The 20,020-nt window shown below is 36.4% G+C and overlaps 3 protein-coding genes and 1 long non-coding RNA gene across 4 annotated transcripts in view; 2 read left to right on the forward strand and 2 right to left on the reverse strand.

Moving 5' to 3' along the window:
• LOC102579543 (histone-lysine N-methyltransferase ATX4) overlaps positions 1-4,922 on the forward strand; it is an 11,237-nt gene extending 6,315 nt beyond the window's left edge. Inside the window, exons 12-23 of the mRNA XM_006350497.2 lie at positions 191-315; positions 436-581; positions 1,500-1,604; positions 1,784-1,848; positions 2,013-2,220; positions 2,732-2,818; positions 2,941-2,997; positions 3,084-3,173; positions 3,499-3,585; positions 3,677-3,751; positions 4,464-4,564; positions 4,687-4,922. Of these exons, the coding sequence (XP_006350559.1) occupies positions 191-315; positions 436-581; positions 1,500-1,604; positions 1,784-1,848; positions 2,013-2,220; positions 2,732-2,818; positions 2,941-2,997; positions 3,084-3,173; positions 3,499-3,585; positions 3,677-3,751; positions 4,464-4,564; positions 4,687-4,777 (1,237 nt within the window). The 3' untranslated portion in view covers positions 4,778-4,922. The remainder of the gene's footprint in view (positions 1-190; positions 316-435; positions 582-1,499; positions 1,605-1,783; positions 1,849-2,012; positions 2,221-2,731; positions 2,819-2,940; positions 2,998-3,083; positions 3,174-3,498; positions 3,586-3,676; positions 3,752-4,463; positions 4,565-4,686) is intronic.
• Positions 3,261-5,829, reverse strand: LOC102579321 (uncharacterized). Its single transcript, XR_367537.2, has 2 exons — positions 5,369-5,829; positions 3,261-3,957 (listed from the first exon to the last, which is right to left on the reverse strand). It is a non-coding gene; the product is annotated as an uncharacterized lncRNA (long non-coding RNA).
• Positions 5,830-5,929: 100 nt separating this feature from the next.
• Positions 5,930-13,221, forward strand: LOC102579867 (probable plastid-lipid-associated protein 14, chloroplastic). The gene is made up of 14 exons (XM_006350498.2): positions 5,930-6,220; positions 6,404-6,767; positions 6,887-6,930; positions 7,018-7,096; positions 7,194-7,310; positions 7,576-7,758; positions 7,853-7,939; positions 8,592-8,698; positions 8,788-8,875; positions 8,948-9,028; positions 9,866-9,942; positions 10,494-10,629; positions 11,770-11,832; positions 12,455-13,221. The coding sequence occupies exons 2-14, from the start codon at positions 6,459-6,461 to the stop codon at positions 13,094-13,096; spliced, it is 2,013 nt and encodes a 670-aa protein (XP_006350560.1). The 5' UTR covers positions 5,930-6,220; positions 6,404-6,458; the 3' UTR covers positions 13,097-13,221.
• Positions 13,222-13,851: 630 nt separating this feature from the next.
• The window catches only part of LOC102580192 (splicing factor 3A subunit 3), a 9,756-nt gene continuing 3,587 nt past the window's right edge, over positions 13,852-20,020 (reverse strand). The window contains exons 6-13 of the mRNA XM_006350499.1: positions 19,786-19,950; positions 18,289-18,360; positions 18,000-18,155; positions 17,685-17,762; positions 16,491-16,619; positions 15,628-15,774; positions 14,544-14,715; positions 13,852-14,459 (exon numbers count right to left, since the gene is read on the reverse strand). Coding sequence (XP_006350561.1) covers positions 14,569-14,715; positions 15,628-15,774; positions 16,491-16,619; positions 17,685-17,762; positions 18,000-18,155; positions 18,289-18,360; positions 19,786-19,950 — 894 coding nt within the window. The 3' untranslated portion in view covers positions 13,852-14,459; positions 14,544-14,568. The remainder of the gene's footprint in view (positions 14,460-14,543; positions 14,716-15,627; positions 15,775-16,490; positions 16,620-17,684; positions 17,763-17,999; positions 18,156-18,288; positions 18,361-19,785; positions 19,951-20,020) is intronic.

The raw sequence follows: 20,020 nt of genomic DNA on the forward strand, positions 1-20,020 counted from the left end.
ATATATATATATATATATATATATATATTATTATTTTTGATGAAGAGGTTTCATTATATTTTTTGGTGGGTTACTCAAGTAATTGCATAATTCCTTGTAGATTTCTTTGCAAATGTTGCTTAGCCTTAAGATGATAGTCCAATTTTTTTCTTAAAGAAAACAATGGTACTGAAATTCTATTTTCCATCAGGTGTCAAATTGCTGTTCATCAAGAATGCTATGGAGCAAGAAATGTTCGTGATTTCACTTCATGGGTCTGCAGATCTTGCGAGACTCCTGAGATTGAACGGGAGTGTTGTCTGTGTCCTGTGAAAGGCATGCCACTAGTTACTATCTTTTTCATTAATTATAGTGTTGTTGGAATTTGGCCAAACTGTTCTCAAATCCATAACCTTTCACCTGCTATTACTAACCTAAGATTGTTGATTAATTTAGGAGGTGCTTTGAAGCCCACAGATATACAGCAATTGTGGGTTCATATTACTTGTGCTTGGTTCCAACCTGAAGTTTGTTTTGCTAGTGATGAGAAAATGGAGCCTGCAGTTGGAATTTTGAGAATCCCTTCAAATTCTTTTGTAAAGGTAAGTTTTTTGTTTTTGGAAATGTTATTCTACTTTGTGGTGTAAATTCGGGGGTCCTCACTTCACTGTTATCCCAGAAGGAAAATGGCTCTGAGTCATGCAGAAAATATTGTGTTATGACACAATAGCGTGTAAGTTGTAACATAGCCTTTTATCTTCTTAAGAAAAAGACATAATATGTTACATATCACATTTCCTATTATTTGCTTAGGAGATTTCTATCCGGGATAGCTGATGGAAGCAAGAAAATTTGAAGATATCTCGATTTTTCCTCACCTAAATTTCAAATCTGAAATGGTTTAAGTGAAATGTAAAATGAGTTCATAACCATACATCATGAAACTTTTCTGTAGCAATATTTGTGTATCATCCATGCTAAATCTAACATTATCTATGCTGATGATTTATGTGCCAAGTTTCTTTCACAAATTTAAAGGATATTATGTTCTATTTTAAATATTTGTGTTGCTGTTTTACTAATCGAGACCTCACAATGGACATTACGAAAACGAAAACATATGGTGGATGCTTGACAATTTGAATAACTCAGCCTGCCCTGTTAAAGGGAGCATTGCTTGTAGAGGCAAACATTGTAACAATATTTTATTAGAGTGGAAAGAGCTCCTCTGGGTGCTATCTTACTAACACTAATGCACTGGATCCCCTCGTTAGAGTGGAAAGAGCTCCTCACCAAATCAGTCGATTGATATATATTACAAATGTACAATTATAAGACTTTTACCTTGTCATGTGATCGTCTATAGTGCAATATGTTATCAGATTGGTGTTATTACTCCAGTTAATATAGGTGTGATACATATCTGAGTCTCGAATCAAAATGGGAAAACATCATGTACTAGCAAGAAATCTGCTATTGAATCTGAACTCTGAAGTGAGCATTGATTTTGTAAATTTCAGATATGTGTGATCTGCAAACAAATTCATGGTTCCTGCACACAATGTTGCAAGTGCTCGACTTATTACCATGCCATGTGCGCATCAAGGGCTGGGTATCGCATGGAGGTGAGATTACTTATCTAGTAAATCTGTTTTGTCATTGATTTAGGTGCTAAATTTAAATTGACACAATGACTAGTTAATTTGTGTTGTTTAGTCAATGCATTCTACACTTTTAGCTTTATTTTTCCCTATCCTTTTACTTGGTCATTCGCTCCTGGATGTTAATACTTCTCAACCTGCAGCTACACTGCTCGGAGAAAAATGGGAAGCAGGTTACAAGAATGGTCTCATATTGTGCCTACCACAGGTACTGCTCGCTCCATTTTCTCTGGATCACAGATTAGAAATGGAGAATGAGGGAAGCGAGAGTCATTTATGAGAACTGCTTCAGTCAAAATAATGGATGCTTGATTATTCAAGCTGTGATATTTAATGGGGGCTTTCAAGTCTAATGACTTCGTGGTTTTACAGGGCTCCTAATCCAGATACTGTTCTCATCATTCAGACTCCCAAAGGGGTATTCTCTGCAAGAAGCCTTCTTCAAAACAATAAGCGCACAGGTTCACGTCTAATTTCAACAAGCAGACTGAAACTTGAGGAGGCTCCAGCAGCAGAGACAGAAGAGATTGAGCCATTCTCTGCAGCAAAATGTCGTGTTTATAATCGATTGCGTGATAAGGTACTACACCATGTCACTGATATGAAGTGTTATGATTGGTGCTTCCAAGTTTTATTAATTCAAATGTGAAGGAAATGAAAGATTTATGTTTTATTTAGCTACTTGAGTCTTTATGACACTAGGCAACTTAAAACATGTTGCCTTTTGGCTTTTGAACTGTTAAAACTCTGTATGAGTGAATTCATTATTAGCATCCGCTTGCGCTAGACATTGGATATATAAGAACTAACTTTATTGTGAATATCTATCTACAATTTGCTTATTTTGTTCTATTTATAAGTCTAATAACAATAGTTGCCTTTAATCATGCTTTTTAGCTACCTTTAACTTTCTAGTTATGCTCCCTGGTAATGATAAAGTCATGCTTCTTTGTATCTTATGCATGTAGTTTTAAGTTTTTTAATTGACATTCACATATCTGCCTTGTGATTGCAAATTTTTAATTTGCTGGTTTGTTTAATCATCCTAAAGGGATGCCAGTTATGAATCTCCTTATTTTTTCACTTGTCAGGGAGCAGGAGAAACTGCCATTGCTCACCACGTGAGGGGACCCTGTCACCATTCTTCAAGTTCAATGCGGAGTTTGAGCATTATTAGAGTAAATTTCTTCCGCCTTCCCTCCCTCCTTCCTGACTTCCTATGTAAAGTGATGATCTCCTGTCACTTCTCTTAGCTACCATGGTGATTTTGAATGTTATTCCTTTCTTCCCCTTTTAACAGGAAGTCAGGGGATCCAAAACATTTTCTACTTTTAGGGAGCGGCTTCGTGAATTGCAGGCATTCTTTTTAATATCTCTGTTCATCAAGTTAACAGTTTTCCAGTTAACTTTCTCAACATCTACATCTTATTTTTGCAATTGCAGAGAACAGAAAATGATCGGGTTTGCTTTGGTAGATCTGGGATACATAGATGGGGTTTGTTTGCTCGTAGAAATATCCCAGAAGGAGAGATGGTATATAAATCTTTTGTAGTTGTTACAGTTATCCCTAGTCAATACTTTGATCATATTAGGAAAAGATGTAAATGGCAGTCCGTGTAATGGCATGAAAATGGAGTTCTATATCTTTTCATCATGAGGAGCTATTCTTGATAGTCAGTGATTTTTGTGTCATAACCTGTGAACACTTCCAATGAGATGTAGTTCCTCCTTGCCTGAGTATGCTACAGATCATCTTGTTGTGTCGAGAATCAGTTAATAACCGAAGTGCTCGTATTTCTAATTACTTAAGCATCAAATCTAGAAGTCACTTAGTGGAGCATACATTTACTTGTTTCAGGTTCTGGAGTATCGTGGTGAGCAGGTCAGACGCAGTGTTGCAGATTTGAGGGAGGCACGATATCGTGTTGAGGGAAAAGATTGCTATGTAGGTTCTTTTCACTCCTTTCTTTGTGCTCTCTCTCCAACATGTATGTTGTCACAAGCACCAATTAATGTCGCCGAATTATCTTGTGCAGCTATTTAAGATTAGTGAAGAAGTTGTGGTTGATGCCACTGATAAGGGAAACATTGCACGTTTAATTAACCATTCAGTAAGTATCACTTATCTTTCATTGTACCCGACTCTTCTCTTCATATGTGGAATCAAACTAGAATTATATATTTGATGGTGCTTCTCCCTTCTATCATGCTCTGTAGATCTTGTTAATTCTTCTTCTTTTTTCTTGAGAAAGTGATCTTGTATTCCGTGTTCTTTTCGTGTGTTACCGATTTTTGTGCTGCTCCTTGTTATCAAAACCTGCAACTGAAAAAGCAAAGGCTAGTGAACTAAATTAGGTAAAAGAAAATAAAATACACAGGTGCAATTCGTCTTCTAAAACTGAAGGAGATCATTTTCAAACCCATTATGTGGTTACTTCTTTAATGGTATTAATCTCATTGATGGTTCAACAGGGAAAGAAATTGAGTATTGATCATAACCCCACAAGATTATAGTAGGATTGTTTGTAATCTGAATCTAATCTGATATCAGTGAATATTTGTCTGATTGGATCTTAAATATACTCCTAATTTGATAAATATGTTTCAATACTCAGCAAATATTTATGTATGTCCTATCATGGCAAAGTCTCCTGAGAATGCTAGAAATTATGTTCCCCTTTCAAGCCATATTTTTTGTCCTATAATACATCTGTGATCAGCAAATTTAGCAAGTCAATGAATGCGGTATTTTCGTTCTCAAGTTACCTTAATCAATGAGTCCTCTTACAGTCTTTTTGTGGGTTTGCTTTGTTATTTTCACAGTGCATGCCAAACTGCTATGCACGGATCATGAGTGTAGGAGCTGATGAGAGTCGGATTGTACTTATCGCAAAGGCAAATGTGGCTGCTGGTGATGAATTAACGTATTTCTCTCTCTCTCTCTCTCTCTCATACAAGCATGCAGCACTCACACGCTCACACAAATTAATGCCTACATTTAGTAAGTCCGCCCCTGATATATTTCATTTGGCTGCAATACTGACAGGTACGACTACTTATTTGAACCAGACGAATGTGAGGATTTCAAGGTTCCTTGCCTGTGTAAAGCCCCAAACTGCAGAAAGTTCATGAATTAGGTTTCACATTTCCATAAAAAAAAAATTTACCTCCAGAAGATCTAACCATTACGCGCTCTGCTATGCTATACCTGACCTCACAGCTTGCTATAATTAGTGATTCTACAGAATTTATGTAATCTTTAGCGTTACGTTTCTTCTAGGGTATTTCTTTCCATAGATGATTTGGGGTCTCAATAATATTGGCAAAAGTTGGGTCTGAGTTTTTATGTATAGATTCAGACAAGGCAGATAGTTTTTTTTTTCTTCCTCCTTCTGCCGTTAAACACATATGTAAACCCCTTCTCTCTTTATTTTGTGGGAGAGTAACAAAAATCAAAAGAAAAGATTCAAGCAAATTCCTTTTCTTTTTTTTTTATCTTCACTGTACTATCTTCAATCCTCATCCCCTCCCCTCGACTTCAAGTTTCTCCATAAAAAAAAACCCTAAACACCTATTCCCTCCCCCTCCGGAAAAAAAAATAAGAAAAGTTACGAGTTACCAGACCAACATTGACAATGTCGCTTAGTGGTCAATGAAGTTGAATAAGAGACATAGGAATTCAAGCAACAATAAAAAGAAAAAAAATCATAAGCAAAGTTACTTCGTACCTGTAATGGTGGGAATTACCACTTCATACAAGGTTGACAACATGGATGGGATAGGGGTGCAAGGGAAATAGCAAAACTTCATCGTTGATGTATGATTTGTTGTGAGTTGTGCTACATCCATATCTGAAAGCTACAAATTCCATGAGAAAAATTGGTTCTGTAATTTGACTGCCTGTCGGCTAGCTATTTCTCTAGATCGGATGAACAGATTTTTTGTGATGAAAATGAGAAATATTTTTTTGTATGTAACAAGAGTTAGGGGTAAAGCTGATTTTTGTTACTAAAATTTTTTTCCTAGTTATATATATGATGATGGTAATTGGTATGTGTACATAAATAGACATTTATTTATTTTGATTCTGAAATTAAATGTTATGATTGACTACAGAAATTGCAATTTAAGTCCCTCATTTATCTACAAAAATGAACAAGTTCGTCCTCCTTGTTTCCTTAATCCTTAGTTCAGTCCCCCCCTTCCACACACTCCACACTCCACAGTGACAGATAAACATTCACTTGTCAATAATCAAGTATTCCTTACAAAAACTGTCTTATTCTCCTTCTTACACACTCCTATTTCTTAGGGTTATATTTAAATCCTCAATCTAATTTCTATAAACTACGATAGTCAAATGATATGAAACTTATTAGAACTCAACATTTCGATGTATGCTAGTAGTAGTAGATATTTGGATAGGCGAACGTAGACACACGGTAGACTCGTGTCGAAACGCCTCAAACTTAAGTCTTACACGCCACTCTCACAAGCTTCGTTTTCTTCTCTTACTATTTATGTACACAATATTTCCCTCACTTCTCTAAGCTTTTCTCCTTCTTCTCTCTCTATAACTGGTAAGTCAAAACTTTCAACTTTTTTTTATTTTTTCTATTTTGTTTGCTAGGTTTGGTAATTTTTTAAATTTTGAGATGAATCTATGAATACGATCCAACACAGTTGCATCAGCTCAATTTAATTTGATTCGTTTCTAATTTTCTTCATTTTACCTAATTTTCTGTTTATTTGTTATTTTGCAGTTTTGTGATGAGAATTGTTTGTGCATCTCTTTGATCGTGGAGAATTCGACGTAAAATGGCGGCTATCGGAGTATATTCAACTCCAAAAATGGAATATGTTGAAGGACGTTGCGTCAGCTTTATTAATTCGTCGACTAGTCTTAAACTATGGCCTATGATTGGGAGAACGGACTTTCCGATTCAGAGGAAAAGGTTGGAAGTGAATTGTTCATTGCCTAATACTATCTCTCCGTTAGAATCGGAGGAGAATGCAGCAACCTTAAGTAGCAGTGATTCCCTAGAGGATGAGTTCAGTCATGTAACGAAGTTCGAAATGTCAGATTTTAAGATACGGAATCGTGTCAGCATTGGCCTTGGTGGCAGGGTAATGGAATCTCCTTGATTATTCTATTAGAACAGTAAAAACGTTTTCGTGTTGAAGTATAATGTCGTAGCTGGTTGATGCTTAATATTGGGTTGTATTTTGTGCTTTGTTTGTGGCAGGGAGATGAAATGGTGTTTGAAGCAATGGTGAATGATCCTCATAGGTAAGTGGTTTCCTTGAGGTACAATTTTCAGTAGAAGACTGAATTACAGTAAAACTCATCATTTCTTGGTTTCAACAATAACTGCAGTCCATTGTATAAGACCAGAGTTGTACTTAGACAACTTATAAGTCCTCGAGCCAAGCGGAGAGGACATCGTGCAATAGAGGTATATTGCACGTAGCTATTGCTTTTTTAACTTGTTTATCAGTTCTGGAAATGCCTAGTGATTTGTCCATTGATTATTGATAGTCCATGTGTTCTAGGTGTTGAAGAGACTGGCACGTCGTAAGCTCATGTATCATTCGTACTCTATGCAAGTTCATGGGTATATCTGCTCATCCATGATAGAGGAGAAGAGTTCATTCACCCTAGTCCATGGGGTATGCTGATTTCTACGTTAAGCTCATTGTTTATTTTTAAGGGACTATTCTTCAACTTGATAACATAATGAAGATAAATATACTAGCTTAGTCTCAAATTTCTGAGTACTTTCTAGTTTCATGCTTGTTCACTTAGGTGCCTGAGAAATAACTAAATACAAGTACTATGCACCTGTTTAAATAACAGAATGAGTTTTCTTCTTTGTGTATTATTTTAGACTTTCATATAGTTGACATTTTTGAGGACCTTGGTTTGTTCTCTCAGCATCATGGAAGTGCTTCATTGAGACACTGGCTTCAACGATCTGACTGGCTTCCAACTCTAGAAGCTACTCTTTCCCTAGATCAGGAGTCTGTTAGAAGGGTGGGGGATGATACTATAGGAGGGCCAGCTATTTCTCGGCAACTGCGGCTAATCCGAATTTTAATGAGGGATCTCTTGATTGGAGTATGTGCTGTGTGTGTCAATTCTTATCTGAACAGGTACTAGATAACTAGTTTTTCTCTATTTGTTGATTGATCCTTGACTCTCTTTCTCTCAGGTGAACTATGTGCACAGCCATGGCCTTGCGCATACAGAGTTGAGGCTTGAAAATTTGCACATTAGCGCGGTGGATAAACATATTAAGGTGAGTGTCATTCAATTTGTCTATTGTAGTAGGGATTGGATAGTATTAGTACATTAAGGACAAAGTACTGCAGCTAACACTAGGATGCTTGCACATAAGACTCTATGGCTTAAACTGTAAAGGAATATGTTCAATTATAATCAAGGCTTTACTCTCTGTAGGTTCCAAGTTGTCTGGTGGAAGAGACAAGTTTTCTTCAGTGAAACTAGAGCTATGTCTTAATTATTACAAGATATAGAATGCATGCATAATGCATACATTTGACAGTACTTCAGCATACTTGATCAATACATGCCAGGTGTTCAAATTTTTTATTAGTTCATCCAGATGCTAATTTTTGTGGTATTGCAAGAGTGCTTACTTAGATCAGGATAGTCACTGTTCTCCAAAAGGACAATGATCCCTACATTTTGTTTTGATACTTACAAACTCTTAAGTAGCATTCCCCAATATCCCTACATTTTGTTTTTCTTTCTGATGGCTAGGTTTTGATACTTATTGCTAATATGGTTCAATTTGGAAACATTGTGCTATACTTGAAAATTGAAACTAAAATATGCCTTTCGTTGGTTACATTTAAACTTTTCCAATTTGGGAAGAAGAGTTTTATTTCTTTTTGTCTGGAGTGTTCCAACTGACCTCTTCTTATCAGGTAGGTATATTGGGAAATGCTTCTGACTTTAATGAGGCTGATCCTGCGGATAACACATCATATGACAATATGGATAGGAGGAGAATGATGATTGCATTTGACATGAGGTATGAGTGCATGCTTAGATATTTATGTTTTTTATTTAGCGTGAAGCAAGCTATTCATGAGTTTTTATCTGTTTTTACCTGTTGCAAAGATGTGTTGGATTCATCATGGCAAAAATGGTTTTGAGGGAACTCATGGACCCAACGATCTTTGCTAAGTTCAAAGCATTCCTCACCAAGGTTGTGCACTATTTTTAGATGTTCCCATATACATGCTTTCACTTGCAATAACTTTGTTCACACCATCTTCAGGGAAATGATCTCTCCTGTTTGCGGGAGTTTCTTCTGCATGCTGTAAAAAGAAATTCTTTGGCCGGAAACTTTGGTATACAAGTTAGTACCCCGGTCCCTTGTTTATCGGTCATCGTTCCATTATTGTTTGCTGAAAGTCAAGAGAATTAGTATTAGTTATAATCAATTATGTCTAATGTTTCTTTTTGTTGACCATGTTTATTAACTACCTCTATTTTTTTCTATGAACATAATTATGTAAGTTCCTTTGTGCTACTCAATTTCCAAGAGTGTCAGCCAAATATTACATTTCTCAAAAGGTGTCAAATGGCCGGGTATGAAGATTAGAAGTGTGTGAGTTAATAAAAAAGTCATGTCTCAACTCGTACAGGATTTTCTCAAGTCAAGATGCATTAGTAAGAGTGTCATAGCCCAACTAGCTTAACTCAAAACCACTCTTCTATTTGTGTTATTCTTTGAGTGTATAATTGAAGAAGATTTGTTATGCTTTTCCAATTTACTGAGGATTCTTATGACGTGGTCCTGTTCCTACTAGATTAGAAAAATGAGTTATGATGGGGTGGATTCAAACATATGAAGGTTGATGTAAATGAGTATTTTTTTATCACATAGTTCATCTTTGCTATAACGAAGCATGGAGATGGTAACTAACACATGGTAAAACATTTATAATTTGAGTAGCCTTATTTTGGTAATTCACTTAGGTAAAGGTGGATGTAATTCACTTATTCAGGTGATTCTCCCTTTTTAATAATTTTTTCCCTATTTCATGTAGTTTGATATTATCTTATTTCTAGTCCTGTGTAAGAGCCCCCCTGGGATATTGCCTACAATAATTCAAGACAAGTTCTCTCTCCTTTTTCTTCACAGTTTTCTTTCCATTTTTTGGTAATATACTGATTTTTGTTCTTCTTGCAGATACTCGATAGGAACTGGGGTGCAGGTTGGCATTTGCTTTCAGTACTCCTTGCACCTAAACCTTTGGACAGGATAAGGTAGACTGAGTCACTACGGTTTGATGATGCCTTCTGGAAACTTTCATATGCATGCATCAGATATTAATTTTTATTACAAGCTATGCAGGCTCAATTAAAACCAGTCTCTGTTAGATGATAATTTATGGTCCAGAGGCTAGAGCAATTTTTCTTGAAATGGACAGAATGGGTACTCTTCTAACTGATTTCTGCAAGAGCCCTAGTTACTTAAATATTTGAAAGATTTTTGGAGGAACATGTATCTTATCAGAACTTCAAAAATTATATTGGGGGCTGCTGATCAAGGGGAAGCATCTTCTAATGAATGATGAATTTTCTTGGTAAAATGGGAGTTCGTGACCTCTAATAGAGTAGCTAATAAGAATTTTTACATTATAAGTTAAAAGGCAGGACAGGTTGCATGTACGTGATTCTAGATAAATTTATTTCAAGTGCTGATATTTATTTCTCAAACGGCACTATTAACTAGAGTACCACCATAGATAGTCAAGTTAATGACAGTAATGTAAACTTACATAAGCATTAATGATCTGTACACTGATATTTCGCAGTTGCTTAAATGCTCTGAGGCATCCCTTCTTGTGTGGACCAAAATGGCGTGTGAACCCTTCTATTGATCTAATCAGATGGAGTCTTGGCTCAACCACTGTTCGAATTGCAGAGGAATATATTTATGGGCAACAGCAGGTAATAACTGTCAGCTGATCGTGAAAAGTATTTCCTTATCAGTGGTGAAATAGTCGATTTGATACTACAGAGAGTATTTGATTTTTTAAGTATAATCACTTCTATTTCCCCTCCTAGTTTCTCAACGGTCTATTTGAAAAACATACCTCCTTATTTCAGCTGGAATTTCCAGTGTGCTTCACTCCTATTGTTTACTGTTCTGGAAATTTACGATGGGTACAAATAACCTGCTTCCCCATTTATTTTTAAGCATTCAACGTTTCCTTTTCAGAAGAGTAGTTCATCTGAAGTTTTTTTCCCTCTTATTAGCTGAGTTTATAATTATCTATGCTTCTTATGCTTTTTACTCCTTCAGGTGGAGTTTATAATCTTTCCATCTCAATATATTGTTATTGTTTGGAGGGGTTGGACATGCAATTTTGACTTCAAATTTGAAGTTTTGATTTGAAATTTGTGTTTGTTTATGATATTTTGAACAAACTTCTTCCACTTGAAATTTTGGTAGTATTTCAATTCCAAATTTGTGATTCAACTTGGCCGATAGTTCTAAATTTTGCAAAAAAAGACCCACATTATTGCAATAGTAATTACCAAGCCTACTTTACCCAAAAACTAGCTCCTTCTCCAAACAGCCACCTGCTCAATCCGGCCAAGTTGTGGCTGTCCTGATCCGCCAGTGAGAGTTATCTCTGACAGCCATCATTTGTGACGGAACTCTTTGATGGTAATTTGGGGAAGTTTTGATAGTTCTCACAAATTGTGGGGTTTTCATGTTTATGATAAAAAGTGCAACTTTTGGAGTTCAGATTGCATGTCCCAGCACAATTTCAACTTCAAATCAACCTCTACCCGAATCAATGATTTCAAATCATTATCTTAAGTTCATATTCAAACACCTACTTTGTCTTTCTACTCAACTGGGCCCTTATTTTCATTAGGAAAACCAAGAACTGTCAGATTTTCTAAAATGTGTCCCTCAAATTTTGTCTTCAAGCATTATCAAATTATAATTCTATTTAGCTCGTCATTACTATATTTCTCTGATCATTAATCTCTTCATCTTGCCATATCTGTTAGTAGGATCAGAAACTAAAAGACGTGCTCATCTATTCTTTCTTCTGTTTTTCTTCTTTTTTCCAGCGAAGTAGGCTTGCTCATTTTGTCGAATTAATGGAGATGCTAAATCCTTATCCGAAGCCAAAGGTGAAATTCTTTTCTTTTATTACGAGTTCTTTATGTTCTTTGGTTAGAGAAGAACTTCTGCATCATTTGTTTCTCACGTACAGACAGTTTGACAATGCTTGTATTACAGTTTCTCACCTAAAATATCACATATTATGCACTTCATGCTGGTCTTTTTTGGGCAATAATCTGCGTTGTGAGGTCTCCTCCGTGATGTTTGAGCATAACATTTATTTGTTAACTTTCTTCAGTGGTCTTTCTCAGCTGCCTAATTGTTACAAATTGACTTTGCAAATTGATTAAAACCTCATATCTGGTGCCCTTTTTGCAAGCTTTGTTTCTTTCTATTAATATGCTCCACTTGATCTGGTTTTGAAATGTATGCATTTAGTACTGTGTGAGGGTATATTTATTGCACTGTCTTTATTGCACTGTGTGAGGGTATACATTTTGAAATGTATGCATTTAGTACTGTGTGAGGGTATATTTATTGCACTGTCTTTATTGCTTTTTAGGGTACGTAGTGATGCATTCTTGCGTTTGTCCGATTGGGAAGAATTGCTTCCTGGGTCTTGATGATACCTATTATGCCTTGAGCAATGTGCTTACACTTGCAACTGAATGAGTATCTACTGATGTGCAGCATTGGCTGGGATTGCTTCCTGGAAAGTGGCGCCTGTTATATTGTACCGGAAGACATATAGGGTTGACCCTTCGACAGCCTTCTGTTAGAGTACTCATTCGGGAAGCATACCTAACGATATCTAAAGTGTCAAAACCTAACACAACATTTTCAGTTGCCTCACACATTAGCTTCACTGTTATGGCTGGCCGCGACTGGGCTCATGATAAGTCTGGTGTAGGGGGGAAATTGCAAGTTGATTCCTTTTTCAGATTGAGAGCTGGGAGACGGTTATATCTTAAGGAGGAAACTATCAGCTCGAAGTTTCCGTCAGCTACACCGGATGCTCAAGCTTCGGTCCTGAAAAGGTTATCTAGTAAAAAGTGGAGGAAAGCGATTCCGATAAACAAAATCCCTTCCAGCCTTTCTGTAGCTAAACTTGTATCGGATGAAATCGATGTGATGATGAGTCTTAATGAACCACTGAGTGGAAACATGGAAGTTGCACAGAAAGCAATTCAAGAAGTACGCACTCAAATACCTCCTGAAATGTTCGATCTATCAAAAATCATTTGCGGAACATATTTAGATTCAAGATTGCTTGTCCTTCGAAGTGTAAATGGATCTGCACTCTTTTTCCATAGATGTACAAATGACAGCTGATTGTGAGAAAAAAAGTTTGTTCATTCACTTTGTAAATAAGATGATATTTTTAGCTTTCTGTAACAGAGGGAGTTGGTAAAAGAATAGAAGCCAGGATTTGTGTATTAAAATCACAGAGATTCTCACTTACTATGTCACCAACTTTCTAGCAAAAGATCTATGCTCATTACAGTGCGGCCTGCAGTTTTATTATATGGCGAAGGGGTATACAAATACCTTCTCTCTTTTTTCGGCAGTGGGGGACTTCAATTTTTCTCTCGGTCTTTAATTTTTACCCTTTAACGTTATAAGTAATTAAAAAGGTGGTCAAAAATATCTCCGACATAGATTATGTCAGAGTCAGACATAAGTTACTATATTATAAAATATAAGTTCAATTTCAAACACATTATGTCTTTAGAAGTATGCCACAAATTATGTGTCTTACCAGGCATAACTTCCCCACGTAACGACTTTAATCCTTCAGACGGGGCGGAGGATGGAGCAGATGAAAGTTAAAAACACCAAAACAGACCAGTCCGTCTACTGCGTACTGATCTCGAAAAAAGTTAAAACCGCCAATGCCACTTCATCTAAGTTCATTTACTTCTAAAAACTAAATTTATCTTTTAACACGTCCAATTTTTAATTTTTTTTTTATTTCTCAAAGTAGTTCTTTCTAGGCTAGAAGAACTAGCGACAAACATTTTGTTGCGCCTAATAATAAAATCTGCCATGTCTCTGGAATAAATTCTCATGTGATATGAAGCGAAGAATTTGACGAGCTAGACTTGGCAATAAAGATGCGCCAGCCTTGGTTCATTTACTATACTACTATAGCTTAAAAGTACAGATAACAGTGAATACAGAAATATTCGGATGTCTTCATTCAAACCCCAAATGGCCCATGAAAGACACCAAAAGATCAAAGGCCTTCTGGATCGAGCTCGTCGCACCTGGCTTGCCTAGTACAGGTTACCCCTCCTATGTGGTTTGCGAGCTATCGCATAGGAACGGGAGTTTTACCTTATGCTGCTGCGGGTTTCCCTAGTCATCAAACAAAAAAAAACACACACACCAAAAGACCAAAGACCACGACTCTGTTTCAAAAAAAAAAAACTAACAATAAATAGCCCATCTAAAAACATCCTCACGCATACCAATGCATGCCCTTCCATTCATTCCAAATAGAGGTTTCTGTCTCGTCTCTCGGTCTCCCACTTAGTGAATTCGAAATTCCAAGTAACTTCTGAGAGGGGTTACCAGGTGAATACATCATATCACATGAGAATCATATCTCTGGAATAATTCATTAACTATCGCTTACTGAATAATAAGTGCTTGCTCAACCAAAATCAAGACATCTGGTCTTGTCCAAAATCATCTAGGAAAAAAAAAAGAAAATGCTTAAGCAAAGAGGAGCAGAACATTCCAACCCAGATCAACTAGAACCAATAAAGCAACATACCACCAAATGGAATGATGAACTCCATCTATATCAATCCCTGGCGTTGAAGATCAGTATATGTCTTTTTGTTGTAGATGTTGCCCTCTTGATCTTCATATTCTTCTTCAAGATCAGGGCGCCACTTATTCACCCCTTGTCTTTCTTGGATTCTTTCCCAAAGTAGCTTGGCTTCCTGTGACACAATAAGAAAGGTGCATCAGACAGTAAAATAAGCTAAGACATGGTTAAGACGGACCGAGGAAGAGGTAAGGTCTCTTTGAAGCCTAGACAGCAGAAAGGCATCACTGTCTGTCCAAACATGTAAGTCGGAGCTCAAATGGCTATTAGATAAGTTACAGATGGGCTTATAACTACCAACTTATCACCTGTTTACACTTTTTGTGCTGACTTTATCAGGACCATGACAAACATCATGCAAGAACTTATGCTTCAGCTAATACCCAAAAACCCTTGGCCTATAAAATAAATAAAAAATCAAAAGCAAGACATCCGAAGGAAAGGAAGACGAGGAACAGAAACCAGGACAAAAAGAAACGGGAGGAGGGAACCGTTGTTTTTTGTTTTACAAAATGATTGAAATGAAGGTAAAGGAATTATCACAAACAACATAGCATAGGAGGTCTATTTACGTTCGTACAAACAAACTGGTGTTTCTTTTTACATGTCTTTCTCTCCTTTGAAATTAAGGCAAAATAATGTGAATCTCTTCTGTTCTTTCTCTCCCTTCCCTTCATCCAGAACATCCATTTACATTAGAGAGATCACTCGTTAAGCCAACATAAGCAACACTGATGTCTAAATGATCAGTTTTATTATTGTGATCGGTAAAGGTATAATTTTATTGAACCAGAAGCACTATGAGAGTGCTGAATACAGCAAAAAGTAAATGGATACTTCCCCTCAGTTCTAAATTATCAGTGTTGTTATATAGACGCCTTTCAGATGAATAGCATACACTACAATTGTTTTGCAATTTCATTTGATTGTGAACAGCAAATGTTTTAATTAGTTTAAAATCTAGAAAACTAAACAAACATTATATTGTGACAATGCTGAACTGAAAATGCAGCTTAGAGAAACATACTTCGATTGATGTGATCTCATTGAAGTTCTTAGTATTTGGGATACCGAGACAACGCATCCCATGTTGATGTCTCCATTCCTTGAAATGTCGCTCATAAGCCCTACGGCCCCAGTAACTATGGTTCCCACATATCTCACACTTGAACTCCTGAAATCATTCATACAAGAGTGCCTAAGAGCGAGCTCACATATCAAAATAAGTGGGGAATATAGAGATGAATGTTAAAGCTAATCAACCATCAGCAGCAGACAACGACCTATTAATCCAACAAGCACAGTTGTAACCATTTAGAAATCGAAGTTAAAAAAAGGTATTATCCTGTGGAAGCATTCCTCTAATCCTCTTCAAGACCCCTTTTTTGTCCCTTTTTTCCCTACTAATTTTTTGAGAAATCCTTTTTTCTTTTCTCCTTTCCATGCTCTTTTTGAGGCAGGTAAGGAAGTTTTTAATTGTACTTTTTAGGGCCTGGTTCAGAGAAGGGGTGAATTTCATCTCCAAAAGAGAAGTTCTAAACAATACGAACTGTATGACAAATCTGTGATGAATTAACCTCAAGTCTTAACAAGGACCTCGAGAACAAAAAGAAGACCATCGCCAGCGCCCAAGCAAAGTTTACTCCAAGTCAAATACCTATTCAAGAGCTAAAAGCCGAAGATTCCAATCTTCAATACATAATTTGGACATTGTAAGGTGATAATACAAGTCAACATCCAAAATACAAATGGAAACTGTAAAATTCAACGAAAATTTTCACTCGGCAAAAATGAAGAAGAAGAACAGCATTAGCAATGTGATCACCAACCCATGACAGACATCAAAAACCAAAGGGCAGGCAGCCTACCAAACACACCAAAAGAAATTACCTGACCAAGACCGTGAAGTTTATACAACCAGTACGGAATAGGTTTCCCATCCCAGCCCATTGGCAATTTCAGAGGATTATAAATTTGTTGGTCTTCATCATCACTCTCAGACTCAGCCTGAACATCGTCCTGAAAGAAATCATTGAGACAGCATCGTTGTCAGAAAGGATGAAAACTCATATATCCGGCAACATATCCTAAAAACCAATTAATTAGTGTGACCAAAGGTCCCTAAAGAGCATACTTTATGGTTCTGTTGATTCTCCAATCCACTTTATTAATAATCAATGCAATAAACTCCAAGGGGCTATTCCATTGTATCGTCCATTTTAATAGCTATGATCTCAACTAAAGCAAATAAAACATCTTCATTGGTTATATGTATTAAACAAAAAAAGGGGGTACTGTACATATTCTTTCCAGTTATGATTATTCTTCAGTTCTAATCAGAATTACTAGTCTAATAATGAAACAACACATCAGTAAGAACAAAAAATTGGTAACTGACTAATAGTAACTAATAGATCACATGTCCCCTGACTTCTTAAATTGTGTAACTTCTCTTTGTTAATAAGGACAAAATTGCAGTGATAGTCAAATGTGAGTCTAAGACCCTATTCTAGCAACCAGGCATAAGGACAAAACAAAGTAGTAATTATTCAGTCTTCATTAAGTGCAATCAAATAGAACCTAAACTTAAAAAATGGTTTCAGAAAGACCAGATGTGTATTTTACTCTAAACACACTTTTAGGATATTGCTTTGGATAAACGCATTATGTTGGAATTTTAAAAATGAATTTCGTTAAGATGACTGATGAGTAGGTTTAAGATGGAGAAGATGACATGTTTTGGTCATTCAGATGGTAAGAGGGAAAATGGGACACTTCAAAAATTTAATGATAAATCACAACAAGTGAAATTTCCATTTGGAAGGTGGACATCATCTCCTTTCTTTCCCTTTTTTTTGGTTTGGTTTTGTTGGTTGGTTCTGGGGCAGAGATGGGGGAGGGGGGGGGTTACCAATTATTCTTAGCAAAATTTGAGATAGAAACAGAAGGCAACAAATCCTACATAAAGCCAACTGAAAAGAGTTGGCATTTGTTCACTTGAAATATTATTTAAATCAAGGCATTGATCTCTTTTATGATGGTGTTTTCTTTCCCAAAAAAGGTTACAGGTTACTCATGAATTACCTCTTCACGTTCTGCCTCCATTTCTTCATATGTCAAAGCCTGCTTTTTCTCAACATTTTCTCTTGTCCGCACAATTGTCTGCAAGGTAATAAAATAAAAAATAAAAAAAGAGTCAGTGCACCAACTCTGGGATTTGACATAACATAGATCGGCACACCATGCTTGTTATCTTTCCCAAACATGACTCAAAAAATTGTTAGTAGGTGGTGCATAAAGAATCCATTTTCTGAATTTACTCCACATTAATTCAAATGTGAGCATGTTGCCTCAGATATATTTCCCTTCAGGAGATAATAGAAGTGTTGTGTCACCCACCTCATCCAACAGATCACATAGCCTTCTTATCTTGGCTTCCAGAAGAGCAATCTCTTTTACATCACCCACGTGAGGAGTTGCAACAACACCGTTTTGTTCTGGTTTCCGCGAACCTTTTGCGAAATGCTTTCTGTCTAGTTTTTCTAGCGAGATATTCTGTCAAAACATCAAGCAACAAATTTATGCATGTCTAAACCAATTCACAAATAATGAGTAAAAAGAAGCAATCAAATCCTCAACCATCTAGGAGAGAATAGTTTATTCTTGGGTAAAGATGCTTGCAACTGACCTTCGTAAGGAAAAGTCTCTCAGCACGTTGCTGAATAGTACCTCCTGTCTTCAGTCCCAGTGCTCCCAATGCCTACAACAGATGCCACAACATTGAAGTTCCGTATCAACATCCAGCACACTAAAGTCTTGCACCAATATTTAATACCATATAACATAGTTTGCATCATGGGAATGACAAATATAAGGAGTACATGGAACAAACAGAACATAAAAACTGGCAGGCAAAGAGAATTAAAGAAAAATCTGGGCAAATAGGAAAATGTGAAACTGATGCAATTTTCTAAACAGCCCACCAATAAGAAGTTTGATTTGGTAAAATCAAAAGTCCAAAACCCACACATTCACAAATTGCAATTTTCTTTGATTGTTTTCACAAAATTGCAAAATTAATAGGCGAAGGGAATCCCCAACTATCAAACAGTCCAAGACTCCATGCAAATACGAAGTAATAGTCAAAGATCTGTCTAGAGTTTTCTTTCAATGTGCATTTACCATACAGCCACTACGAAAAACAGTTGAATACAAAGAAAAAGTTCCAATGAACCAGAGAAAAAGAAAAGATTTGACAAAACAATGTCTTTAAGAATGGAGACTACAATGCAGGAGATTGGAGAACCAAAGATCTAATTGACGATACTATTATCACTGGAATGAGAAACACTAAGAGCTTAAAGTGAAAATCGGAAAGGATTAGGAAACATGGATTATTACCACTAAAAGCACTAGAATGATTAGACCGCCTACTTACAGAAACCTTCTGTAATAGATTGTCTTTTGAGACCAGAACATTCTCAAGATGGAGACTACTGAATAAAGATTAGGGTTCTTGAACCTGGGAGTTAACAATTTCAATTGCATACTTCTACTTGACATCCTAAGCATCTGCCACAATTCAGTCCAAGAGCAATTGAGTTTGAATCACAATTGACCTATAATAGTCTGAAGAAACTAAAATGCAAACAAGCTGCAGTAAGCATTCCGACAAAAGGCTATAAGAGTTGCTATATATAAACATAAAACTATCCAGAAATATATGCTTAAATGCCTTGTGTACAAATAAAATAAGTTGTCACTCCATTTCAACGTTATAATCTGTGGTAATTATAAAAACAAAACAAACTGGGGGTGCACGTAATTAAAATTCAAGATTCACTTCAAACTTGTAAAAGAAATCTAATAAAGGATATGAGTTCCCAATCAAATTATCGACTCAAGTCAAACCATCAGTATCAGTTTGCTTTGATGGATGAGCCAGATCAAGTAGATACTAAGTACAACATTTTTTTTATTGGTCACTTAGTACAGCACATTTCCTTCTTTCTACATCCAGAAAATCAGATCAGCTACACATAACTCCCAAGTTTAAGTGCAAAAATAACATTGTAACTCCTATGAATGTTGGTATATCCTCAGCTCAATGTGTTCCAAAACTTGAAGGCATTCAAGTTCCATTAAAGAAAAATAGATGAGAAACAATTTAAAGAAACTTCCATACCTCCTTTAACTTCTCTGGTCCCACTACCATCAGCTCTTCAGCTGTACTATAATAATCAAGATCAATCACAGTTTGATTCTCTGGAGCACTTCCATTTTCCTGACCACTATTTTCCCATCCTTCTACCTTGCCCAAAGTCCACTCCTCTTCGAATTCACTGGTTACCTGTCAGAAATTAGTTATTAGATTAAAAAAACATACAGAAGTGCTCTGTTTTTTTTTTTGGGGGGGGTGG

This window comes from Solanum tuberosum, unplaced genomic scaffold (assembly GCF_000226075.1).
Source record: "Solanum tuberosum cultivar DM 1-3 516 R44 unplaced genomic scaffold, SolTub_3.0 scf00126, whole genome shotgun sequence".
Lineage (NCBI taxonomy): Eukaryota > Viridiplantae > Streptophyta > Magnoliopsida > Solanales > Solanaceae > Solanum > Solanum tuberosum.